The 27,788-nt window shown below is 49.1% G+C and overlaps 1 protein-coding gene and 1 long non-coding RNA gene across 3 annotated transcripts in view; both read right to left on the bottom strand.

The window, feature by feature from the left end:
- The window catches only part of ENDOD1 (endonuclease domain containing 1), a 35,226-nt gene extending 10,991 nt beyond the window's left edge, over window positions 1-24,235 (bottom strand). Inside the window, exon 1 of one of the 2 annotated variants that reach the window (XM_008149184.3) lies at window positions 23,809-24,235. In XM_008149184.3, coding sequence (XP_008147406.2) covers window positions 23,809-24,108 — 300 coding nt within the window. In that variant the 5' untranslated portion in view covers window positions 24,109-24,235. The remainder of the gene's footprint in view (window positions 1-23,808) is intronic. The other variant, XM_054725769.1, reaches the window with a different exon arrangement.
- LOC129151344 (uncharacterized) lies at window positions 20,363-22,237 on the bottom strand. The gene is made up of 2 exons (XR_008558026.1): window positions 22,162-22,237; window positions 20,363-21,301 (listed from the first exon to the last, which is right to left on the bottom strand). It is a non-coding gene; the product is annotated as an uncharacterized LOC129151344 (long non-coding RNA).
- Window positions 24,236-27,788: the final 3,553 nt, after the last annotated feature.

Here is a 27,788-nt window from a genome sequence, read left to right on the forward strand (position 1 = left end):
GGGGGAGAGACAAACAATCAATGTGAGAGAGATACATCGATTAATTGCCTCCTGCACACACCTGACCAGGGCCGGGGATCGAGCCTGCTACCCAGGTACGTGCCCTTGACCGGAAACAAACTCTTCAGTCTGCAGGCGATGCTCTATCCACTGAGCCAAGCCGGCTAGGGCCTGAGAACTTTACATGCATTAAATCAGTCAGTGGCCGTGCTATGTATTGATGTATTCACTTAAACTCACAAAACTAAGTGTATGTATTCACTTAAACTCACAAAACTAGGCTCTATTATTCTAACCTGTTGACAGATAAAGAAACTGAGTCCCATCAAGATTAAGTAACTTGCTAAGGTCACACGGTTCGTGAGTAGTAGCATCAGGGCATGAACTGAGGAGGTCCAGTCCCACAGCTACTGTTTTACATGCTTTATAGGCCTCAAAATAGGCCTTCACATCAAGGAACTCGCCATCTATTTAGGAAAACAAGACATAGATACAGACAGAGTTATATTGGAAATCCAGGGGAAAACAACAGCGTAATGCAGTTTATGTTAAGTGCCAAGTAAATGGTATAAAGAAAAAAGAACAATCAAATTTCAGAGGAAGAAAGGGCAGCATGAGCGCAGCCGAGGAAGAATTCTTACTTCTTGGAGAAAACAGAAGCTGAGATGGGATTAGGAGGATGGGCAAGACTTCGATAAATTTAGAGAAATGGAAGGTCAGTAAGGCTTAACAATACTTCTCCACAAAGGCTTGAGGCAGAGACAAGCAGCCTGAGAAAACAGGACTGAGTAAGGAAAGAGCAAGGTTTCACTGGAAAGGATAGTAGGGGACCGGTTTATAGATGACCTGATATACAGATGACTAATCGTAGACTAATTATAACTACCACTTAGTGAGGACTCACTATGTTCCAGGCACCAGGATAAGTGCTTTACATAAAGTATCTTCTGTAATCCTAACAGGGTCTCTACTACTTTCCTTTACAGAAGGAAAAACTAAGGCTCAGACACTGAGCAAGGTGCCCAGGGTCACGCTGTCAGTGAGGGCCGGTGAGGTCACAAACCCACGTAGTCTGACTTCAGCCGCTATAACGCACTCCGCTCTGCTGTACAGCGGGAACTCCCTGACGGTTTCTGGGGACCAGGGTGTCACTAGGGATGTGTCCTTCCAGGGGGCATTCACCTGGCTGATCTGGGCAAGAAAGCCTGGACCACAAACAAAGGCAGGCGAGGGGATGGAAAAGGAAGGACACGTGCAAGATTCCGGAAGGAAGAAGCTCAAGATGTGAGCGCTGATGTGGGAAGGTCCATGGAAACTAAAAGATGATGTCAAGGGCCAGAGCTGAGGTCACCGGGAAATGAGGGGCAGGGAGGAAAAGTAAACAGGCCGACCTTTCAATGAGACTAAACTGACGGGCAGAAATATCTGCTGGCGGCCGGAGATTCAGAACTGGAGCTTGGGAGCAGAAGTGAGGTTGGAACTACAGACGAGCAGTTAGCCACGGAGGCATATTAACAACAAAGAGTCAGCTTGCTCTCATACGCTCTGGTCAGGCACGGTGGCGGGAGACTTACATAAGAGATGCGCACTGCAGTGCAGGTTACCCTGTGGTACCCAGAATAATCAGAAGTATACAGTACAAATGAGCGTTTTTATTTTAATTGCTGTCAATTTATGTTTAATGGGCCCTAGGAAAATATGACCAGCATTTCATATACATGATTTCGTGGATATGATTATTTAGGACAAGACTAAATTGGTTTTCCAGGAAGCTGATTTAAAAACAGTAGAAAGGCCAATTTCAAATAAATAGCAATAATCGTGTACTCAGATACAGCAAAAATGGCAGAGCAGGTTTGCAAATGACTACAACAGCATTGCTGCCTCCCACTGACTCCCCACTTAACCCTACCAGGTAGGCATTGTTCTCACCTTACACACAGGAAAATGAAAACTCAGACAAGTGACATGTACAAGGTCATCCAATAAATGAGTGTCAGAGCCTTGGCTTATGCTCAGCTTCTTAGACTTCAAAGCTCCTCACGTGAGCCATCAGCAGCCCCTGCCCTGGATGAGAGAGGCCCGGCAGCCACTCTGGAGGACAGGAGGAGGAGGAGAGAAGCTGGAAGACCAGGCGGAGCTGTGGGAGAATCAATAGTCTGGGGTCACATCAAAAAAGAGGAGAGAAAGAGCCCAGCCGGCGTGGCTCAGTGGTTGAGTGTTGACCTATGAACCAAGAGGTCACGGTTCAATTCCTGGTCAGGGCATATGCCCAGATTGCGGGGTCGATCCCAGGGGGGTGAGGGGGCATGCAGGAGGCAGCTAATCGATGCGTCTCTTTCATCTTTGATGTTTCTATGGCTTCCTCTCCATTCCTCTCTGAAATCAATATTTAAAAAAAAAAAAAAAAAAGGAGAAAGCTTCGGCTAGGGGAGAATCACCAGTGTGGCACCTGCCTCAGAGAGGAAAGGGAAGATGCAGACAAAGACCAAGGCCTTCCATGATTAAAGAATCCTCGGTGAGACCTCAAAGGGCCATTTCCAGAGGGCTCTGGAAGGAAGACGGGGTGGAAATGACTGTGTGTGGGTGAGAGGAGGCTGCAGAAACTGACCTCTTGTTAGAGAAGTCTATAGGTAAAGGCAGGAGACGAACAGGACCTTAGCTGAGAAGCAGGAATTACAGGAATAAGCGAAGACTGTCCTCTAGCCCCCTACGCACGCACAGCCCCAGGCAGAGGGGGCGTTGGGAGGATGGGGCTACTTGGGTCTCTGTACCAAGGAGCGTCCCGAGGGGACGATGAGAAGGTGACAGCCTAGAGAAGCAGTGAGCCACTGAGCAGAGCCCGGTCCCTGCGGGTGTCTGAGCTGTGAAATCCATGCAAACCTCAGGGACCACAGTGGCCCAGTGAACTGTCACTGAGGGAGGAGGAGCTGCTTGTTGGAGGTGACAATCATCTGTAGGACACAGCATGGGGCTGCAGCACCTGTCAGCCGTCTCCTGCCCACCCCACACTCTCTCCTCTGCTCCGCTTCTGTCCGCCTCCCTCTCTCCTCTCAACTCCTCCAGGGATAGTCACACCAAGGCACAAGCTTTCTGTGAACCAGATCAGAGACATGGCAGGTGCGGGGGAGTCCCCTTAACTCCCTTCCCAGCACCAAGCCTGCACAAGTGTTTCCATGTGACCAACCCCACAGGCCCAGAAGAGTAGGAACTCAGCAAGGGTCCTGGCTAAGACCTCCAAGGCCAGTCAGGGGACTGCACATGGAGCCAGAGAGTGGGGCAGCCCTGAGCATGGGTGGAGGGTCACAGAATGTCCCAGAACACACAGGAGCAGAGGAGGCTTTACAGAGGGCTGGGATGACTGGGTGGGGAGGACAGTGCCAGAAGCCAATTCCAGCATGTCAGCAGGGCTGAATCATCTGGAAATGGCTGAGGGCATTTCCCAAAACCTGAAAAGGATGCATAAATGATTGCCTGCTGCCAGACAGCTGAGAGCATTTTAATCTACATGTTATTGCCTCCTACTGGCCAAACACCTGAACAGCCATAAACAGTTTCTCCCAAATCCAACAATGCTTCTGTATACTAAACCTGGCCTTTGATGTGTACATCTACCTTGCCTTAGGACAATTTGTGTTAATAAAAAGCAAGGGGTCCGGAGAGACAGGAGAACTTGGTTCCTTTAGCTAAGTCTTCTCTGGCTCCCCAAATGCCTTCCAAAATTATGTTTTGTCTCTGGACTCTTGATTAATTTACACGCAGACACTTCTCCAGATTCCTGAACCCCTTCAAGATGCCAAGAAACACACACCGGCAGACAGGAATAGGGAGAAGCTTACCATTTGTTACCAAAGAGCAGTAACAGTGGACCCAACAGGGTTTAAAAGTCAAGAAGAGTTACCAGGGGAACCTGTGTGTCAGAGTGGGCTCCTATGCATTTGCTCCTTCCATTTTACAAACTGTGTGTTCCTCAAGAATTGGGATCATCTCTCTCTCTCTTTTTAATGCTTTTATTGATTTTAGAGAGAGAGGAAGGGAGAGGGAGCGAGAGAGAAACATCAATGATGAGAGAGAATCATTAATTGGCTGCCTCCTGCACGCCCCACACTAGGGATGGAGCCACAACCCGGGCATGTGCCCTGACTGGGAATCAAAGCATGACCTCCTTGTTGACAGGTCAAGGCTCAACTACTGGCCGGATCGCCTCTTGTACTTTTGTCTGCCTAAATCACATGTGGTAGGTTCTTGGTAGGTGTTTGCTGATTGCTAAGCTGTGACCGCAGTAGTGACAAAGGGGAGGGGGTCAGCAGAGGGAATGACACTGGGAGCATGTGGAGGAGAGTGGGCCTGGCACGAGGGAACCTCTTCGGAGAAGGTCAGAGAGGGTGCATGGGGGACTCAGGGCAGCTTTGAGTCCTCAGGGCAGCGGTGGTCAGCTTCTCTGCCATAAGTGGGGACATACTGGGCAGAGCGTACGAAGAACAGGGATGGTGCGCCAGCCTAAGGTCACTGTGCCAGGGAATTCACAAGAAGAAAGAAAGGAAGGCCCCACGAAGGCCCAGCAGGATTAATGGGGAGGCCAGCTCTGCTGAGACCAGGGTTGCAGTTTGGTACTTAATTTACCCACAACAATGACCGGTAGTCCCGGGACAGGTGCAGAGGACAAACTTGTCACCACAAACAGCTGAAGTCGCCTGACCTCAGCGTCCAGGTGGGCAAAGGAAAGTGTTGCAGGGGACAGCTAATGGCACTGCTAGTGCAAAGAGACTGAGTGGGTGCAAGTGCAGGTGAGAGGCAAGACAGGCTCAGGGGACGGGGGGAGGGGGAGGCTGAAGAGAAGGAGTGGCAGGTCAGCAACTGGCAGGTGGAGGGGCCAGCTGTGACCCTGCCGCTGATGGGCGGCTGAGTGTGGGACACCAAAGGCAGGCTGACCACCAAAGTGGGGAGAAGTCTGCCAGGCAGAGAAACTACATTTGTCCATCTGTCTGTCCCACTGAGTTGAAGGATCGGATCGGGGCCAGTACCTATTATCTCTGCTCCCTGCACCTGTTATGATGGCCCTCAACCAGGAAGTATTTGTTGAATTATCCCATTTGACCTCCACAACAATCTTCTGATGCACATCTCATTTCCTCTGGTGTGCAGATGTGCAAAGGCTCCAGAGAGAACGGGCTGGGCTGTCCTCTAGACCTGCTCCAGGACCTGCCCCAGGAAAAGGTGGTCATCAAGAAAAACCATCAAAATGCTTCTGAAACTGCAATGATTCAGGGAGGGCGGCATTTCCTTTCCCTGGAGAATCTCAGGCTGAGGCTAGACAGCACATGCAGGATGATTCAGACCCGATCCTGAGATCAGGAGACACAACCCAGTGAGCTCCTGAAACCCTGCGGGATAGAGAAGCTATGTCCCTTGGGGTCTGTTTTATTTTCAACAAAAGTTAAATAATCCGATGAGCCGAACAGTAGATGTTCCAATTTTGTTCCTGTTCACAGTTTTCTGAACTACGAGCCACCCAGGAACAGTGCAGAGATGCTATCACCCCACTGCCCATCAGTAGGTGGGTGGGAGGGCCCCGCCTTACAAGAAACGGGGAGAGTAGCTGATAATCAGATCATCAGATCATCTTATCAGGGCTGGAGCTGGACAGTGCAAACAGGCCCCCTGCACAGATGCACACATTAGAATGAACTAGATCCGAGGCCTTGGGTGAGTCCTAAGAAAACCCACTCGCCACAGAAAACACCCAGCACCAGGGAAGAGCCGCCTGTCCGAAAAGAAGGGGGAGGCCGCTGGGGCCACAGAGCAGCGGGTGAAGGACATGGAGAGGAATAAACCAGGAGACCTTGGCGCTCTCAGAAAAGGAATAAACAGAGCTCTGACCCACCCATTTAAGAAAAAAATAAATAAATCCTCTCTGCTTGGCATCCAAAATATTCCTTATCCTCTTGGGGATAGAAATGGCTTTAGAAGAATTAGAAGGATTTTTTTCTTTTTCTTTTTTTAAGGAGAGAAATGCAGGCTGTTTTCCTTTCCTGACCAGCTCTTCAGCACTCAGGCGGACTCCCCCCCCCCCCCCCCCCCCCCCACACACACACACAACCCCGTGGATCAGCTTCCCTCTGAGGCCACTCGCACCGCCTGCCTTTGGGAGAACGGGCACTGCAGCTCGCCTTGGGATGTGCATGCCTTAGGTGCTCAGCAAGGGTTGGGTGAATGGCAGAGAAGCAAGGACGAATGGCTGAGTCCTCCTAAGTTGGAAGATGATGGAACAGGAGAGAGAGCGAAAGCCCATTTATTCCATTTCCATTTCAGACTGGTTTGTTTTTTTCTTGAAAATTAAAAAAATAAATAAAAGGGGGTGGAGGGATTTTAAAAATGCGCCAAACCTACACTAGCAATACATGCAGGCAAGGGAGGCCTGGGGGGAGGCGGGCGGGCGGCCTTGAGGCCAACACACTCCCATGGGACTCCTCAGACGGCTCTTCTCACACAAAGCTCCAAGTTTCCAACTCCTGGGAGCCTTGGAGAGAGTGCCGACTCCTTTAAGACCTTTCCAGAACTGCGGTACCTTCTCAGGTTACATCATCCCTGGTCTTCTCTGGTTTCCTTCCTCATTACTCACTGAGGCCTTTACTTTCTTTTTCCACCCTGGACGCTACTTTCTTTTCCAGAGCAATTATTCCCAGCCTTGAACTGCGTGGGGCAGAACTCAGAAAAGCCGGTTCAGTGGAGCTGTCTCCATTTCTCATTTTTTCCACCTTTGGAGTTCAGACAAGCTTGGAGGTTCTTCGACCTGGCTGCTCATCAGAACCACCTGGAATTAAAACAAAAATACCTCCAGGCCTTACCTCAGACCAGTTAAATCAGAACCTCTTGGGTAGGAGCAGGGCTGGGAATCAGGATGTTTTTAAAGTTCTCCAGATGATTCTAAATTAAGAACAGGCTGGACTAGATCTTTATCACATTCTTATTTATCACTCTGCTAGAGTTCAACCCCTGCCTAGACAGCCACTAGAAGGAATCAGTCAAGGGTCCTTAAATTAATAGTTCTCAAAATTCAATTTGTATTAGAAGCACCTCTGTCCTTATCTTACCTGATAATAGACAACATGTAAATTGACCGTACCTCCACTTCGCCCATAGCCAATCAGGAGAGAGTATGCAAATTAACCCAAGAAAGCTGGTGGGTTAATTTGCATATGCAGGCACAGCCGGGTGGGACACCTGCTATGGGGGGGTGGGCATGGAGGGAGCTTCAGGAGTGGTGCTCCAGCCGGGAGTGGGGACTTGCAGGCTCCCAGGTGGCCCGGAGCGAAGCCAGGTGAAGGAAGGCCTATTATTGCACGAATCTTCGTGCAATGGGCCTCTAGTTTAAAAATAAGGTCTATTCACTAGGTCTGGAGTGGGGTTCAGAAATGCATTTTCAACCCCCCCAAGTGATACTGATGCATGGGGTCCAGGAACCCCATAATGGAAAACAAATGTGCAAATCATCTTTGATAGTGCCCCAGCTGGGCTTAGTCAGACTATTCATATTTTGTGAGAGGTATTATCCCCAAATTGCAAGAGCTATGATGATGATAATGGAGAGAACAAAATATAGAGCCATCTGGGTCCTCCATCTATCAGAGCAGCTAGTATTCTGATCATAAACATGTACAAACATGGATTTCCTGCCTTATTCTCATGTGGTATGAAAAGTCTATTTTTTGCTATTTATACTCTTTTGAGCATATCTCACTACTCTAACATCTTCAATAACATCCTGGTTAATAAACAATTGGCATGTAAATCGGGTCCCCCCGAAACTCCCCCAGCCTCTTCTCTCAAATATTACTTCATCTTCAACAAAACAGGCCAATGCCTGTCCCCAACCATGTCAGTTGCATGACTATAATGTAAATGCTCCCCTGCTTCTCTCTGTGCTGCTGCCCACGTCATCAACAGCTGGCGATGCCTTCACCGTTCCTCTCTGCTGCTAGCATTCTACTTGGATGCCAAGGCTGGGCTTCAGCCTCACACTCTTGTGCTGGGCAGTCTCCTCTGGCTTCCAGATCCGTTCTCCACTCTCTGCTCTCTAGGGACCACATCGTCTGAGCTCTCTTGCCCTCTGGCTTCCGACTGGGATAGCCAACAGGAGGGTGGGAAGAGGAGGCCAGAGTACTTATTCCCTTGCTTCCTCCCCACTTGGTTGCTGCAGTTCTGGCTCTGGCTGAGTTTCTCTGTTGTCATGGTTCCCACCAGGCTTCCCCCTGACCCCACAGACCAGGGATAGTGACAGCTTCGTGTGATGGCTAGGCCATAGATGCTTCACCATATCTTGTTGACTCCCTCAATTCTCTAGAAATCATTTCTTCATTCAATTCTGTTGGTTCAGCTCTTTGAGAGTTCCATCTATTTCCTGCCAGGATACAGCTACAGTGAGATCTTTCCCAAGAACCCAACTCACCCAGTCCTGGGAGGTCACAGCCACCTCAGGGCATTGGTAGCAAGGGTTACATGCATGGATGGTACACAGAATGGGTCCCTCAAGTAGTCTAATCTGGCTGCCCACTCTGGGCTCTCCCAGCCAACCGCCAGGTATACCAGCCCCTGTCAATCAATGTGCCACAGTCAACTTTTACTTCTGACTTCACTGAGCAGTTCTGACACTACCTCTGAAAGAGCAGCACTTGTTACTGCATGACCCTACCTAAGCACCCCTTGCCTTGCCAGTCACAACCAAGGGACAGCCAATCCAGCCAGCAACCAACCAGATGACTCTCTCGGGTTTTCTATCTAAGAAACTCAGCGACTGACAAGAGTCAGGGCGTGAGAGGTGCTAGATGCAGTTTAAGGTTGATAGCCAGGATGGTCCATGAGAAAGCAGGTAGAAGACAGAAGGTGGTGCTCTCACCTGTTTGGCTCAGTGGATAGAGTGTTGGCCTGTGGACTCAAGGGTCCCGGGTTCGATTCCAGTCAAGGGCACATGCCCAGGTTGCAGGCTCAGTCCCCAGTAGGAGGCGTGCAGGAGGCAGCCAATTAATGATTCCCTCTCATCATTGATGTTTCTATCTCTCTCTTCCTTCCCTTCCTCTCTGAAATCAATAAAAATATATTATAAAAAAAAAAAAAACAGAGGGTGGGAGAAGGACCCTGGAGACTAAGTGGGACCATCTGGTTTTGTAGACAATTACCAGCTCTGGTTCCTTTGAGGCCTTTGTGTATCTATTCCTGTGCCTGTTCCTACAATAGCCCTGCCCTTCACCCGAATAAGGTTGGGTAAGCTTGTGATTCATGCACCAACAAGCCTGAAACAACAGGAGTCCTGTTCTTATGAGAACTCACTAAGCCCGCTGTGGGAATTGGGGCAGGGACCTTGTAGGCATGGAACCTTCTAGACACCTGGATTAAATCTCAGAACAAATGAAGATACAAGGCTGCCGTGGCCCAAGAAGTCTGGGGACAGATCAGAGGGATGCCCCATGGGACAGAGAGAAAGAACTTCTACCACATTCAGAGAATGTATCAGGAGAAAAAGTAACACAGAGAATAGTTCAGGAGCAACTAAACGTAGAGAAAAAGCTGAGACTAGTCACAGGGAAGGTGGCAATGGATCAGGAATGGGGATTTTTGTTGTTTTGACAAGGCTAAGTGGTTTTTTTAGAGAGAGCCAGGATCACAAAAGTCTTCAGAGTTGGCATTGGTGCCCTCCTTTTTGTTAAAGGTGGGCACAACATTGACAAAGCACTGGATGTACTACATCTGTCGCTTGGTGAGGCCTGTATTTTTCTTCTCCTATTTGGCCACTTTGGGAGTCTGACCTCTCTCTTTCCCAGATGGGCCAAGGACCCATTTCAGGAATAATACAGGGTCAGACCTAGAAGCATGGTAACCTTCATTCTGGTGACCTCCAAGGCAGGCATAGCAAAGGTCACTTGTTTATTCAACATACTTAATGAATTTGTATTGAGTGCTCAGACACAATGCAGAGTGCCTCTTGCACACGCTGCCATACTTCATCGTCCTAACTCCTCTGCAGAATAGGGACAATAGCTCCATGCCACAGATGGGGAACTGAGCTCCATGGGATTCAGTAACATTTCCAAGGTCACACAGCTGGTAAGTTACAGAGCATGTTGTCCCTCTACAAAACCCATTTCTTAACCTCTCTGTTTCTGTCTGTGCCCCTTCAGAACTAATAGTCTAACGAGAGAGAGGTAAGTAAACTACTCCTGGTCATGATCTGCCTTCCCAACTAAGAAACAGGACATCTGCAGTCGGGGGCGGGACCTTACTCCAGGACCATGTCTTAGACTGTATTTCTTGGCTCAATCCTGAGAACCTAATAAGTGGTTTTGCTGATGATGGTAATGACAATACTGATAAAAGTATCAATCAGCAGCTAGACGTCTGACTACTCATCCTTTGCTATGCTAAACTTCTAGACCTGCTGATCAGGCCTGAATAAATGAATGAACAGATAATAAGCAGGGGCAGCTTGTTCTTGTCGCTGAAGATCCCTGTAATTCCATGTCTACCTCTTAAACCCAATTTATTCATAGAAAAGAGAACAAATTTATGATAAACTCTTATCTCTGATTGCCTATGACCACATTTGTTATGTAAATGAACGAGAGGAAACACACGGGCACTGTGTCTGGACTGGAGGAACAGAATGGTACCCAATATTGACAGCAGCAAAAGCAACAGCAGTAACAAGCCTAGTCAGTGAGCTACCTGGGCACGGAACTGCAGCCTGCAAGACACCGCTGTCATCTCAATTATGGACTCACCTTCACCTGAAAACTGGGAAGGGCTCCTAGCTTGTCTCCACGCAAGATTACAGCCATACAGACAGCCTTTTTCCCAAGGCTGTTGGCAAAATTTACCCTTCACTATGAAGATCACTATGGGGCTAATGGGGGGGGGCGGTCAATGGGGGAAAAAGGGGGATATGTGTAACACTTTCAACAATAAAGATTAAAAAAAAAAAGATCACTTGAGAAGGGGACTTAGCCCTCAGACCATTTTCCACAGCATAATAACTCACTGTAGGAAACAGTTTCATTGCATCCAACCTAAACCCTTCTTAAGTGCTAAAGTTTATATCTTCTTAAGCACAAAAGAGACAGCACCTGCTCCATGTTGTGTAATAAATATCATTTGAGGCTAGGAAGTCTGCCCTCAGACAAAATCATTTCCATTTCTTTGACTTTTCTCCTGGGTGTTTGGAATGTGGCTCTTCTTCAAGTTCCTGTAAACATGGACTACACAACAGCAGGGCTTGGAATTGGAAATCGAACACCAGATTAGAAATGAGGCACCTGTCAGCCCTGCCACTAACTGGCCTTGTGACTTTGCGCAGACAGTGATCCCTGGGCCTCTGTCTCCTATAAGAGGAAAAGGATACCTCTGCTCAGGAACATGGGAAGGGGAAAGAAGGCGGGATTATGTCAAGCCATCCATGAGCAAAATGTGACACAAACTTGAAAGAAAAATGTGATGAACTGGACTTTTGCATTGGAAATCCCTAGGTCTTCTATTTCTAAATGAAATAAACTGTATTTATCAAAAGAGCCCCTTCACTCTCTGACTCCATGGGTGTGTTGGTTGTTTCTGAGCTTGTGGTATGTGGCTTCAGAGTCCAAAGGCGTGTGCTGAAACTTGTTGACTAAATAAAGGGTATGCAAACATACATGAGTCTCTGAATGATGGAAATTTCTGGGATGCTAGCACACACATAGACACACACATTCACAAACTGTATCTGTAAGAAGTTAGATCTTGCCCTAACCGGTTTGGCTCAGTGGATAGAGCGTCGGCCTGCGGACTGAAAGGTCCCAGGTTTGATTCTGGTCAAGGGCATGTACCTTGGTTGTGGGCACATCCCCAGTAGCGGGTGTGCAGGAGGCAGCTGATCGATGTTTCTCTCTCATCAATGTTTCTTTCTTTTTTTTTTAATATATTTTATTGATTTTTTTACAGAGAGGAAGAGAGAGGGATAGAGAGTTAGAAACATCGATGAGAGAGAAACATGGATCAGCTGCCTCCTGCACACCCCCTACTGGGGATGTGCCCGCAACCAAGGTACATGCCCTTGACCGGAATCGAACCTGGGACCCTTGAGTCCGCAGGCCGACGCTCTATCCACTGAGCCAAACCGGTTTCGGCTCATCGATGTTTCTAACTCTATCCCTCTCCCTTCCTTTCTGTAAGAAAATCAATAAAAAATACATTTTTTAAAAAAATGAAGTTAAATCTTTTTCTTTATATACTTCCAAAACACTCAAAAAAATTTTATCATAAGCGTACATTACTTGTATAATCCGAAAAACCCTAAATGTTATAAATAATGACAACCGCAACCACATTAAAAAGGTTAGTTGAAAATTATAGGGCCTTCAAATTTCACAGTCACTGTTCAACTCATATTTGCTGAGTACTCAGCACTCAACATTAACCACTTACTAAGTGATGGCATCATGTGAGACCAGGGGTTGGCAAACCACAGCCGGTGAGCCAAATCCAGCCTACCACCTGCTTCCACAGGGTTCCCTCGGAGCACAGCCACACTCATTCGTTTATGTGCTGTCTGTGGCTGTTTCTGTGCTCAAACAGCCCAGCTGAATAGTCACAACAGAGACTATGTGGCCTGCAAAGCCTAAAATATGTACTATTTGGCCCTTTAGAGAGACAGTTTATTGGCCCCTGAGTTAGACAATGAGGATTCAATAGGGAGCAACAAGAGCCCTGGGCCCTGCCCTCATGGTCCTTAGAGTCTAGTTGGGTGGGAGTCACTCATACAAATAAATGTGTAATTGCAACGTGCTAGCAACAAAAAGGTATGTTTGGTGCTGCTCGAGTATTCCCGGTGGTTGACCTAGTTGGGAATTCCATGGAAGACAATAAACAAACAACAACAAAAAAATAGCAGGTACAAAGTCCTTATGATGGAAATTTAAACAACAACAAAAAAAATTTCTTTTAAAACAAACTCAGAAATAAGCCCAAGTGGCTAGAGGTAAAAGCCTGACAAGGTCTGTGACACCAGATAAGGCAGGGAGGGGAAAGGGAGACAGAGCAGGAAGGACTCTGGAGACCATGATAGGGCTTATCTTTATCTAAAGGAAAGTGGGGAGTCCCCAAGTGTTTCCAGTGAGATGGTTGGAGACATGATGAAATTAGTGCTTGGAGCTGAGACCGGTTTGGCTCAGTGGATAGAGCGTCGGCCTGCGGACTCAAAGGTCCCAGGTTCGTTTCCGGTCAAGGGCATGTACCTTGCTTTGCGGGCACATCCCCAGTAGGGGGTGTGCAGGAGGCAGCTGATCGATGTTTCTCTCTCATCGATGTTTCTAACTCTCTATCCCTCTCTTCCTCTCTGTAAAAAATCAATAAAATATATTTTTTAAAAATTAAAAAAAATTAGTGCTTGGAGAGGATTTTTCTGGCTCCCAGTGGAGAAAGGCTAGGGGAGACCCAGGCGGCAGGGGCTAACCAGGCAGGAAGCTGCTTTGCAGAGAGGCCTGGACAAAGATAATGGGAGCTCGGACCTCAGAGTGCACATGGTAGGGATTGCAGGGGTGAAGTCTGTCCAGCTGAGGTGCAGAAGCAAGGTCATCAATCATCGCAAACGGACCCCTCAGACATGAAGGAGCCTTCCAGGGTACCAGGGTCCAGATGTGGTAGAGACAGCCAAGAATGAGGAAAGGCCTCTCATGATTCATAAACTCTACTTTCCTTCCCCCAAGTCTCCGTGTGTCCTGAGACCCTGGAGGATGCCCAATCTTTCAGAAACATAAAGAGTGGCCATTTCCTCACATGGTCCCTGTTCAATCATGTATCGTGGTCAGTTGGTCCAACAAAGTGATGTGTGTGGATCAACTTCTTCACTAAGAAGTTATAAATACTAAGATAATGGCCAGGAGATTTCCTGAAACCAACACTGCCATCTCCCAAACACAGAGCAAAGGCTCATTTACCGTGCTGGGTGGGAGCCAGGTAACCTGGAATTATGACAGATGTAAGTGTTGTAGGCCGTTAGACAGACAGGAACAGAGCAGGAACGATGGGCCAGGTACAGAAGGTCATCCGGGTGGAAACTTCCAGGTGCCTAGCAATGGACAACCAATGGTAGGGTGGGAACTCTCCCCAGGGTGACTTTTCCTCCCCTAGCATATCGCTGGTCATTCGGTTTGGACCCCCTCCCTGGCCTTTCCTCCCTAGAGATAACATCTAGGCCTCAGTTGTATTTCAGCTCCAGGCCCAGAGAAGCAACAAAACCTGCCACAGGCGACATCAGGACCAGCTGCATTGAATACTGACCCCCCTGCCCTGGCACCGATCAATCAAACACCGGAGACCACAACCCTGGAAGCACGCACCTGGAAAACTACTGAATATTCTATTGAGATCTTCCCCTGGGACCGCCCCTAGAATCTACACCCTTAAAACCCTTAGGACAGAGGACCAGTGCATTCTCCCTCCCGGGAGCGAGCTCCTGCCTTTCCCTTCCCTCCCCCTGGCACGTTACCATTAGCTTCCTCACTCCCAAGCTCCAACGGCCCTTCCTTTACCTCTGGAATTTGTTTGCTAAGCCCATTTCTTCTAGGAATTACTTTTTCTACCTCTGTCATTTACCCAATAAATGTTCTCTTACAGTTTGGGTCTTGCTCTGAATTCTTTCCTGGCCAGAACCCAAGTACCGAGGTTCGGAACCCAGGTTTGGTCTGACCCCCCCAGTCAGACACCTGGTGCTGCCCCTGCCGACTACACCGACTACACCGTAAGGACTTGCCCAGGGGAGGGACTTCAGTTACTACCAGTCATAAAGGGGAAGGGAGTTCCGCACTTGCAGGAGGCCGGGTGGTCTGAGTTGGAGCAAAGGCCCTCTTCCGGCCCAAAGTGGGGCTTCCCGCTTTACTGGGCTAAGTTTCAGAATGTGCTGTCAGCTGACTTAACTTCTCTGGGGAAACGGGCTGGGTGCATGGGAGGGGCTCCTGAACTGACTGGGGCTGAAGGGTGGGTGAGTGGGGCCTCTATCTCTGCCCCAGAGGAGGATCTGTGCAGGGCATGGTTTGCCCGCTCCTTCCCCTCGGGCAACTGGCACCTGGCCAGGAGCTGGGCTCACCTCAGGCTCAGGTACTGTACCCAACCCACCTCCAGCAGCAATAGGGCTACACCCCCACAGGTGCCAGCACCTCCTTTATTCCTGCCACATTCACTGACCCAGGGGACCATACTGGTTGTTTGACGGAGTTTTTAGATGATCCACTCCCCTCCACCCCACTCTGGTGCCTTATGGAGAATGTCTGAGAGCACAACCACCGTAGGGAGTGCTCAGCACAGGCGAGGATAGAGCAAAATTGCAGAAGCGGGCAACAGCACCCTCAGCCCATGCAGCACGAAGGTACACCTGAGGCTGTGAGCATCTGGCATTCCTTGGCATGAAGCTATGACGCTCTATAAAACCCTAGAAAATGAATGTGTGACCTTTCGCAAGAGGAACGTCATTCAGGAGAGCTAACGAGGAGTTCTGCTAATACATTAACGGGTTTGGTAACAGAGGCAGCTGCATGTGTTCTCTAGTGTCAGGCAGTTTGAGTTCAAACTCCAGGTCCAGCACTTCCTAGCTCCACAGAAAATGGAATAATTGAACCTCTCTGTGCCTCACTTTCCTCCTCTGCCTAAGGAGGATAATAATAACAGCACCTATTCCTATGGTTGTTGTGAAGATTGAGATTACATGTAGCGGAGGGGGGGGGGGTGCCTAGGACAGTGCCCAGTATGTGGTAAGTACCCAGCGAGCCCTGGAAGTTCCACTGAACACTGAAGGCATCTCACACTTAGCTCGTCTCACACCAGCTTCCCCTTCAGGACCCTCATCTTATTCATGGCTGTGCCATTCTCCCAGTCATCTGGCCAAAGTCCTTGAGTCATCTGTGACTCCTTCCTTTCTCTCACCTCAAAGACTCTTGGCTCTTTCTCCAAAATAAATCCAGAACTAGACTGCCACTACCCTGGTCCAAGCCACCACTGTCTCTTGCCAGATTATTGAAATCTCCTGTCTGGTCTCTGCTTCTGTCCTGGAGCCCATACAGTCTGTTCTCAATGTGGCAAGCAAAATGTTGATATTGAAATGTTAGTCAGGTCACATCAAAACTCTCTCTGCTCAAAGCTGGTACAGTCGCTTCGTGTCTCACACGGGGTAAAAGCCAAATTTCCTACATCTAGTCCAGAGGCCTTAAATGATCTACCATCTCCCGCCCCACCTGGGTGACCTCATCTCCTGCCACTCACCTCATTTATCCTTCTCCAGCTGCACTGGCCTCTTCAAATACGGAGGAGCACTCAGGCCCCAGGGCCTTTGCACTTGCTGTTCCCTCTAACCAAACAACGTTCCCCCAGATACCTGCATGTCTGGTTTTGTCACTTCCTTTGGGTCTGTACACAGAGTCACCTTTTCCTTGGTAACTCATATCCTTCTACTGTGCTTTATTTTTCTCCTTCCTACTTTTCACTATTTACTAAGCTATGCCTTTTATTTATCTTGTCACCTATGTCCTCTGTTAGATATTAAGCTCCATGAAAGTAGGGATTTTTGTCTGAGTCACTGATCTATTCCCAGGGCTCAGAACAGTGCCTGGCACATAGCAGGTCCCGGAATAAACATTTGTTGATGAATTAACCAATGGAGGCTCCAGGGCTTTGTGAAAGCATTAGGTAGTCCTGCCAACTGAAGGTCAGTCAAAACTCAAGACCATAATCCTGACAATTAAGGTGCAAGTCAATGGGAACCTGTCATTTAATTGACATTTCCGAACACTATTTCAGCTCTCTGTTTACTCAGCAAAACAAAATGTACCCTTATTTTCGGTTTTGATTAAAAATATAAAACGCCCTCAGCTAGACTCTTTTGATTGAACCACACTTCCTTCAGGCGCGGAAGTAAATGCATGACTGGAATACTAAGTGGTGCTTCTATATTTGGTTCACCCTATGTGGTGGTTTCTTCTTTATTCTCCCTTCCTTTCAGTGGCCGCAGTAGATATATCAGCAGGCAACCAATTATCGCTGCCATAGATGCCAGGTCCTATGGAACAAAAGGGCATGTGACCAAGCAGGAGACATGATATGCCACTTGAAGGAGAAAACATTCTCGAACTAACAGTAATTCTCGGAGCAAGACCAGACCACTGGAAGTGACAGCTACTGGCAAGTGGGAGGACCTATTTTTTCCAATTTTCACTTGTCAAGCCGACAGTGTAAAAGGAAGAGAAATTTGAAAACCAAAGAACAAAATCTTTATGTCTCAAGGAAAGCACCATTCAGTCACCATGAGCTAATAACTGAGCTAACGACAATCCGAAGGTGGGATTTTCAGAATGGTATGTTAGAAGGAAAGCCGCAAATCGTCCAAAGAACTGGATTCATTCAGCCAAATAAAAAATAAACTAACAAATCTAGTCAGTCAGTTTGGAAGCTGGAGGAAACACTGGCATTGTGATTGGAAGACAGCGGGACAGAGTGGAAAGAGGGCTAAGAACTTTGGGGCTGGGCAGCCATAGGCTGCAATCCAGGCTTTGCCATCTAGCAGCTGTGTGACCTTGGGTAAGTTATACAACCGCTCTGAAGCTCAGTTTCCTAAACTATAAAACATGGAGCATAATAACCATAAAACGTGGAGTTGTATAAATGAGTTAATTTGTGAAGACCTTTGCACCTAGTAAGGGATCAATAAACAATAGTTCCGGGTGGGGGCATGAATGGGAGGTGGGGGGGAATGGGGGAATAAGGACACATATGTAATACCTTAATCAATAAAGAAATTTAAAAAAAATAAACAATAGTTCCTTTCCTGGGCTGTCCAAATTTAAGTCTGAACTGAAAGAATGATGTACAGATCTGCCACTCCTCCAGGACAAAATGTCCTACAATGTTCTGCCAATATAGGGCAAATACCTTAACTTGCTCCTGAAAATAATCGCAAATCAAATGGAAACACTGAATTCAGAGATAAATAAAAAGTCAGAAAGGGAGAAAAATGCAATGAAGAACAGCCCGAGTGCCTCCTGTTTTTTTGCTATTTGCACTCCAGTAAAGAAGAAATTGTGAGCGACTGACAGAGGAATCCCTTTCAGCCAGGTGCTCAGCCTGACCCAGGCTCAGCATAATAGATTGGAATGTAATTGCTCACTGCTTGTTTTGTAACAACACACCTCTTGGTTGATCCGGACAGGGAGGGTGGAGGTATTTCTGGCACCTGTTTTGTTTTTGTTTCTTCAGTTACCTAAATCCATCCACTCAATCTTCCATTCCGTCAATCTCCACCTTGCACTTTCTGAGCACCTGTTATGCGAATCTGGGACACACGCCTTGCATTTGAGAAGATACTCAGATGGCTATTTTACATTGTAGGAAATATTTATAGAATTGCAGGAGCCAGTGTGTGTGTGTGTGTGTGTGTGCGTGCGTGCGCGCATTTGTGTATGTCTAACACCTTTTAGAGTAAGACCTTAATAAAGTATGCATGTGAATATTTACTAAGACCAGATCATTTTCCAGGTACTATGCTACATGCTTATGTATTGTCTTGTTTATTTGTCACAACCACTTTATGAAATTAACACTTGTTATTACCTTCAATGAACAGGTCAGAAAAGTAGGACTGGAAGAATTTAAGGGAATCAGAATCGTCCCATTTGCTGCATCCCCTACACAGAAAATTAAGTGGATGATGTCTTCTATCTGTTTGTTCTCTGACACAATGAGAAGAGGCCTGATGTTGGAATAAATTAGACAGTGTGTGTAAGCAAGAAGCCACTGGTGGAACTTAAAGGTCAAGAACTTAAGGTTCTAAGCTGTGACAACCGTTCACATACATTTACTAAGATTTGAAATGACCTCACTGGGCCTCATCTCTACTATGAAGAAAATGACATCTACCTCACAGTATTTTTGTAAGTTGAAATAATTGGAAGTGGAATATAAAACCAGATACTTCTAGTATTCATGTTTATAAAATGACAGTCTTATATGTTGGCATGAATTGACAATGTGCTTTAGAAAGGCATCACGGGCACCTCATCCACAAAGTCTCCCACTAAACGGGAAGGAGTTGAGAAACAGTGGTTTGAGGCTCCCTGTACTAAACCAGAACCCAGGTCTCAGGTCTCTGGAGTCTTAGAGCCTTGACTGGAAACCTCCACACCATTGGCATCATGCTAACAGGAACGCATTTTCTCTTCTCATCTCTCCTCTTCCTCTCTCTCTTTCTCTCTCTCTCTCTCTCTTACCTTCTCCCCATTCTCAATTTAAAGGTGACCACATTCCACATAAAACCTAAGGCAGCTGTTTTCTCTGCTTCATTTTATATATATATATATATATATATATATATATATATATATATATATATACATATATATATATATATATATATGTGTGTGTGTGTGTATATATATATATACATGTGTATATATATATGTATAATTATTTTTTTAAATTGATTTCAGAGAGGGAGAGGGAGAGAGACAGAAACATCAATGATGAGAGAATCATTGATCGGCCACCTCCTGCACGCCCCCCACTGGGGATCAAGCCTGCAACCTGGGCATGTGCCCTCGACCGGAATCAAACCTGGGACCCTTCAGACTGCAGGCCAACACTCTATCCACTGAGCCAAACTGGCTAGGGCTCTCTGCTTCAGTTTAAAGTTCTCATTCTGTTCCTCAGAGATCCCATTTAAATTCCTCCAGTGTGGGCAGACATGGGCTCCTGTGTCTGACACTAAGGAGCTGTCATCCAGAGCAGAGACCCAGATCATTTGGGGTAGCACTAGGAATGATGGGTAGACCGAGGAAGGTTCCAGCTCCGCACATGGAACGTGTTTGTAACAGTGGCTGCTGGCCAGTGATAGGTCAAGCCTCTGAAGCAGTAAACTCCCCCCAAGAAAGCTCCAGCTGAACCTCTCACCCGCGCCTGACTGACCCTAATATCAAATTATGTTATTCAATAGTTACTGAGTGCTTTGTACATGCTAGGCACTCAGAATATAAGCATGAATAAAATGCTTATATTTGGAATATAAGCATGAATAAAATGCTCTGAATATAAGCATGAATAAAATGCTCCGGGGCTCACACTGGGGAGACAGACACATAAGCAGGTAATTCTAAAACAATGTGGTAAGTACAACAATAGAGAAATTATAGGAGCACTGAGAGGTGGACCTAACTCAGGTGGGCCATTCTTTCTGGAAGAGGTGACACCTTGGCAGTTTTAAAGGATGGAGCAGGGGAGGGAGAAGTGAGAAGCAAGATGGGGGCAGTGTAGAAAGGGCATTTGGGGCAAAAGGAATAATGACCATGAGCAAAGAAACCGATGCAGTAAACAACATGGTTTATGCCAGGCACTGAAGGCCGCTGGACAATGCTAGAACCTGGCAAGTGAGAATGGGGCGGAGTCAGAAACAAGCCTGGGGCTGGAGACAGGGCAGGGGGGCCTTGTGAACGTTGTCCTGCAGGTGCGGGGCAGCCAATACTTTAAAGGTTTTAAGCGCAAGAGTGACTCAATTTTCGACTTAGGAGTTGTTTTTTTCAGAGGGAAACTGCAGGACAGCCGTACGAGCTCCCGGATTGGGCTTGAAGAGCCCCAGGGCCAGTGCAGCCCTGCCTGGCTCATCACCAATGGCCAGCCTACAGCTCCTTCGGGCTCTACCTCTTCCTCCCCTGTCTGCTCGGCCTCTCTGTAATGCTGACCTCATTAAAAGGTGATGTGGGCACAGGTGACTCAGTATTCAAATAGCTATGAAGCAGCCAGGAGTCCACACGGAGGCCTGCGCACCCTTCTGCAGTGGGGACCTCGGCAGTGAGGCAGGCCTGGGGAGCAGCTACAGTGAGGACCTCAGCAGTGAGGCAGGCCTGGGGAGCAGCCGCAGTGGGGACCTCGGCAGTGAGGCAGGCCTGGGGAGCAGCTGCAGTGGGGACCTCGGCAGTGAGGCAGGCCTGGGGAGCAGCTGCAGTGAGGACCTCGGCAGTGAGGCAGGCCTGGGGAGCAGCTGCAGTGAGGACCTCGGCAGTGAGGCAGGCCTGGGGAGCAGCTGCAGTGAGGACCTGGGCAGTGAGGCAGGCCTGGGGAGCAGCTGCAGTGAGGACCTCGGCAGTGAGGCAGGCCTGGGGAGCAGCTGCAGTGAGGACCTCGGCAGTGAGGCAGGCCTGGGGAGCTGGCCACAGGGAGGGCGGTCAGGGTTGCTGCAGTGAGCTCCAGAGCTGCCCGCATCTCATCTCGCAGCTCCTTCCGCTCCCTCCTGACTTCCGAGGACCTGTAGTTGTAGTGGGGAAGGAGGGAAGGGGGACGAAGCCCATCTTGCAGGGAGAGGCATCAGCCTTGTGACCATTCCGACCTCCCCAGCTAAGAACTCTGGCTCCTGTACTTCTCCAAACCACTGTATGGCTCACCTCCAGAGCTGCCGCTTGAACTATTTCTCCTCCTTCCCCAATCTCTTTTACCTCCTTAGTCCCATTCCTCACCACCCACCCCTACCCCCAAAGGCCCAGGCTGAGGAGAGGCTCTGTCCACTTCCTCTCGGCCCACCCTTGCTCCTCTGTGACTCCTTCAATAACTGCTGCCTCCCTAAGCTCTCCTTGATGACTCCTTCACACCGGACCCCTCCCTCCCATGATCCCCCTTCATTCCGAACACATGAGTAGACTGTAATCCACTCACTTTACAGCTGCCCCAACCACTCCCCACGCTCATCACTAATCCCTGAATCTGCTCTGGAATGCCTTCCTGCTTTGGTCTCCCTTCGGAATTCTGCTTCATCCTGCGAAGCTCGGCACAAATGTCATCCTGACCCCAGGGCCTTCCCTATCACCTCCAAGGCAGATTAAACATAATCGGACTTTGTTTACCTTTATTACATTATGGGGTTTGCTTATGTCACCATAACCTAGTGCTCAGGTGCCAGCACCTCTCCGAGAACATTGCATACAGTAACTCATTTAGTTCTCAGAACCTCCCTATAATTATCGCCAAGTTTACAGCTAGTCGATGGGAGGACTAACCCACGCCACCTCTCCACCCAGCATGCTTCACCTGAAGACCAGGAAGCCTCTGAGTTCAAGAGCTACACGCTCTTCTCCTGGTACCCTCAGTGCCTGGCGCACAGTAGGTGATTACCAAATGGATTCCCGTGCCTCCCCTGCATGTATGTCCTGTCTTCCCGAGGTGTCCATGAGATCCTCGAGGAGTAAAGACCGGATCGTCTCTTTTCTTCGCAGGCCCACAATCACAATGCACAATGAGCTGGAGGATATGGAGAGAGCACAGGGGGTGCAGTGGGGGGCAAGCTAACTTCAGATACTGCATGTCCTAAGGGTGCCCACTTTACAAAGGCGTTTGCACATGCCTGATCTCAGAGGTTCTGACATCGGCAGGGGAGGAAGGTGGGATGGAGGTGGAGAAGGTGAGGAGACTGAGGTGCAGATTGCTCGAGACCTGGGCAAACTCTCAGAGCTAGAAATATCTGACTGCGATTACAGAGATTACACTCCAGGGTTCTGAATGAAGCGCCTGAAATCAGGTCTCCGGTTCACCCATGTGGTCCTGCACAGGTGAGGCCATCGTGAATGGGCGGGCTGAGTGGCTCAATTCCTCAGTCACCTGGGTGGCCTTGGCAGCTGGGGCAGGTGCAGAGGTAGGTGAGAGGCTGGTGAGAGGCGGCGAACTGGCCAAAGGGGAGGCTGGCTAGCCCGGCCGGTGTGGCTCAGTGGTTGAGGGTCAACCTATGAACCAGGTAACAGTTCAATTCCCAGTCAGGGCACACCCGGTGCAGGGGGACGTGCAGGAGGCAGCTGATCAATGATTCTCTCTCATCATTGATGTTTCTAGCTCTCGCTCCCTCTCCCTTCCTCTCTGAAATCAATAAAAATATATTTGGGGGAGAGGGGTGGCACGGAGAGGAGGCTGGCTGAGCTGAGGTGGGCAGCATATGCTGTCAGGTTCAGCAGGGCCTCTGGGGGCCTCTTGGAGTGTTTGGTTCCTCCCCCCAAAGGTGACAGAACACCCTGGGAGTGGGCATGATTTCCAAGTAATACAGACAGAAAGAGTCAGGAAAAACTGGTTTGGCCTTTGCATTAACCGAAGGTAGTCAATGTTTCCATGTTATTTGTAACTCTCCCATTGCATTCCTAAAAGCCTGTACCTTTATCTTATTGTCCTAACTCAACACAACTTCAGACAGAATTTACTGGATGTCTGTGCACAAGGGAAGGGCGCCGAGGCTCAGGCGGCCTCTGCAGAAGTCAGCTTTCCCTAGTAGAAAGGGCAGTGAACTTCTAGCCAAGAGACCTGCCCCAGCTCCCCAGTCAGGCGGTCTTCCCTTCCCCAGGCCTCTTCTTCCTCCTGAGCCTGGATCTCCTCTTTTGCAAAATGGGCATGAAAATGCCCACCCCCTGCCTAAAAACTGTGACAATGACCCGCACCAAGGCCTGTGAGCTCCCAGCCTAGGCTTCCCGCTAATCCGAAGGGTGTCCGCGGCCTTGCTCTCACGCCCCTCTCTACTCAGGAAATGAATGAAGCCGGGCCGACGTCTACGCGAAACAGAGAGAACCACCTCCGGCCCCTGCGGCTTAAGCGAAGGCTCGGATGTCGCCGAGCTCCTGCGGTGGCGTTGACAGGGGCGCAGTGGGTGGATCCGAAACCCGGGTTTCCTGACCCTGGCACCGAGGGCGTGGGGGCTGCTTTTCCCGGTCCTACCCCTCACGGTGGCGGCCAGGCGCCCCAGGGGGCACCCCCAGCGCGGGGCTGGGGATCCACCTCCCTTACCTGCGGCTCCACCAGCCAGCGCGGCTCTGCGCCAGCGGGCGCGGGGCGCGGGGCGCGGAACGCCGAGTACACGGGGATGCGGTCCTCGGTGCTGTACAGGGTGGCGAAGCGCTCGGCGCCCGCGGAGCGCTGGCAGATCTTCACGTGGCCCTCGGCCGCCAGCCCTTCGGGCGGGGTCCCGGCGTAGAAGAACGGGTCACATTCGCCGAAGCCGGCGTCCCCCTCGCCCACCAGCCGGCCTTCCAGCTGCGCGCCCAGGGCGAGGAGGCTGCCCAGCGCCAGCCAGCGCGCGGGGCCCATGGCGGCCTCTGCGAGCGCGGCGGGCGGCGCGGGCTCCACGGGTGGCCGGCGGGGAGCGGGGGAGCGGGGAGCGGGGAGCGAGCCGGGCTGGAGGGGAAGTCGGAACCGGGTGAGGCGCGGCTGGGCGATCGCACTGCGGGGGCCGGGCTGGGCGGCCCCGGCGGCGGGGGCGGGTCCGCGTCCTGAGGCCGCGCCTCCCGCGCACCCTCCCTCCCTGCGATGGTGGCTGCGGAGGCCTGCGGCCGGGCTGGGGGATGCGGACGGCGTCCCTGGGCTGCACCCGCGCTCGGAGACGCAGGCACCTGCCGCCGCTCCGGCTCGCCTCCGCAGACTGCGGGAACGCGTGCTCCGGAGAGCGGGAGGTCTGAGCAGTCGGCCTAACCGGAGGGGCTGGGAAGGGACGGTCCCCCGGGCTGGGCGCCGAGCAGAGCCCGGAGCCCGTGGCCGCGGGGACCCCTGGGGAGGCGAAGGGCGGTGTGGGATGATCAAAGAACTGTGTCTCCTGGGAGCAGGTGGGCAGAGACCCCTCTAAAATCCGATGAAAATTAGCCTGCCCCTCCCAGCGAATGCTCAGCCGCCTGCACAGGAACACCGCGTTCCTGTATCCTTAGCAGATCAGAAGCCTGGAGTTCTAAGAAGTTCCTAAAATGGCAGACAGTACAGAACCTTGTAGTTTATCTGGTGCGAAGCTTCGAAACAAAACCAATACCAAGAAAACAAGGAGACCGGGCAAGAGCAGGGGTTGGTAGGTTGGTGGATTCATTGCTTCATTCATCCCACGGAGCGCCTGCGTGCTGGCCTGGGTCAGGTGATAGGGACGGGAGTGAGGAGGACAGCCTAGCAGCGAAGCTTTTCATTCATCACAGAATCGTTCTATTAACGGGATCATGAAACACCGACCATGGGGTTTGCCTGAGGAAGTGGAGTCTGAGCTGAGACCTTGTGGATGACATGAACTGGACTAAGAGTAAAACAGCCTGTGTTGGTGGGATTTAAGGAAGGCTGCTGTGGGCCTGGAGCAGAGAACTGGGGGAGTAGGAGAAATGAGGCTAAAGAAGGAGGCAGGGTCATATCCATTCAGGGTATCTTTGGCCAGAGGCCTTCAAACATTTTTGACAGGACCCATAATGAGAAAACAACTTTCATGTAATAATACTTATGCTCATGGCATTGCAAGCTGGTATTTCTATTCTGATCTATTTTTATTCTATTTTTTTTTTAAATGCCATTGGTGATCCACAAAATTGTTTCTATGATCCACTAATGGCTCATGAGCTACAGTTTGGAAAAAATATTATAAATCATATTGATGATTTTCATCTTTCAACTAGAGGCCCAGTACACAACATTTGTGCACTGGGCAGGGAGGGGGGTGGTCCCTCCCCTCTGGCAGTCCAGGACCCCTCCTAGGACTGCTGGTTTAGGCCCCCTGGGGAGCGGGCCTAAGCAGGCAGTGGGACATCCCCCAAGGGGTCCTTAGCGCTGCCATGGAGGTGGGAAAGGCTCCCGCCATCGCCACTGCTCTTGCCAGCCATGAGCCCAGCTTCTGGCTGAGCAGCGCTCCTCCCCCTGTGGGAGCACACTGACCACCAGGGGGCAGCTCCTATGTTGAGCATCTGCCCCCTGGTGGTCAGTGCAGGTCATAGCGACCAGTCGTTCCACCTTTCGGTCTATTTGCATGTTAGGGTTTTATTATATAGGATTATATAGGATATGGTGTTGCAATCACATTTGCTGTCTATGCAGAAATGAGCAGATCAGAGTGGTCCAGAATGAACAAAGAAAACATTTGCAATAATTCAGGTGAACGATAGTAGCTCAGATGGTGGTGGTGGTAGAGGTAGAGCACCTACTCAGGGCCAAGTGCCCTTAAGTCCATCTTATTTAATCTTATTTCCCCAGTGTGCCACATGGGGGACTGAGGACTAGAGTATGTTGATGCTTGTCTAAGATGGCATAGCCAGCGAGTCCTGAGCCAGATCTGAACCAGGTTTGTCTGGTTCCCAAGCCTGGCCTTTCCTCTGAGTCACAGCAAATCTGTAAGGTGAACCTATAAAGTAAGAGACGGATTCTCAGAAGAACATATTTTGGAGCTTAAGAACAAATTTATTCAGGCTTCAATTCCTGAAAATGTTGACTAAAATTAAACCTAAACTTGTATCTTAATTTTTTATTAAGAAAAAAAAAAAAAACAAAAACAGCCCTAGCTGGTTTGGCTCAGTGTATAGAGCATCGGCCTTCAGGCTGAAGAGTCCCCGGTTCGTGTCTGATCAAGGGCACATACCTTGGTAGCAGGCTCAATCCCCAGCCCTGGTCAGGGCATGTGGGAGGGTCAACCAATCAATGTGTCTCTCTCACGTTGATGTTTCTCTCTCTGTGTCTATCCCCCTCCCTTCCACTCTCTCTAAAAATCCATGGAAAAAATATTCTTGGGAGAGGATTAACAAAAACAAAACAACAGCAAAAAAAAACCCAGGCACATTTAATATGCTGTCACAAAAAAGGCTAAACTTAGAGTCCCTTTTGATCTGGGGTTGCTGACCTTGATCATCTAGTACTTATATCTTAGCCAAGTTATATCTCACCCTTGTAGACCTCAGTCATATCCACTCTTGGGTATGGTGCCTCTCCTGGGAAGCTGTGAGGATTCTAGATTTTATAGGATTTTTTACATTTATATTATTATATGGGGATATACATGTTCCCCAATGTCGATTCATGTTGACAACTATAAGGAACTGTATAAACAACTATAAATCAAACCCTCTTCACCCTGCGTTCTTTGTAAGTGCTTCTATTGTGATGCCTATAATGTTAAGGTATTAGTAACTCCTGTGTCTGTCTTCTCCACTAGATCATGTACTCCTGAGGACAGGGTGATGTCTTCCTAGCCTCTAGATCCCGGGGGCTACCGCAGAGTCTGGAGTAATAGATGTCAAATATGATGCTTATGTTATATTTTAACAAATGAAGAAAATATAATGAAATAAATTCTTGGTCTTTATAACCAAAGTATTTATATGACTTTAATTCACTGTTTCTCAAACTTTCTGGATCCCTCTCCTCTTGGATAAGCATAATGTCTCTGCCACTCATCCCCAATCCCCAGGCAGATTCCAGTTTTCCTCCAGGCCCCTGACACATATACACACAGAACATTTGCACATCCCACAGCCAGGATGATTTTGTCTGCGTTCTCTCCTTTCATTTATAGCACAAAACAATAGAGGTAGTTTTTGCTTGCTTGCCTTCCAAATAGAAAATGATTATAATACTGAACATACTTTTGCAAATTACAAATTCCTCACACCAAGGTTCTAGAACACACTACAGGAATGGAGAGCCTTGATCTAATTTTAGTTTTTGCTGACTGCTCATTCCAGGGGAAGACTGTCTTTAGCTGCATCTTTATGCATAACACACAGTCCGCCGATAGTTCACTGCTATCTCTTGCCTCTAGTCCCTTTTCCTTTCCGCTCATTCTTCTCACAGGGGAGAAGGTTTCAAACCAGAGCCTCTTGGGCCTCTGCACTCACATCCATGCCGATCCATGTCTGTCAATAGCCTTCAGCAAAGGCCTGAAGAGGAAAAGAAATGGCTGATGTGGAATAAAATGGCATCCTACTTGTACTTCTGTGGTTTGGTTGTTTCTATCTCGAGCTGTTTGAAAACAAGTAGAT

The sequence above is a fragment of the Eptesicus fuscus genome, chromosome 13 (assembly GCF_027574615.1).
Source record: "Eptesicus fuscus isolate TK198812 chromosome 13, DD_ASM_mEF_20220401, whole genome shotgun sequence".
Lineage (NCBI taxonomy): Eukaryota > Metazoa > Chordata > Mammalia > Chiroptera > Vespertilionidae > Eptesicus > Eptesicus fuscus.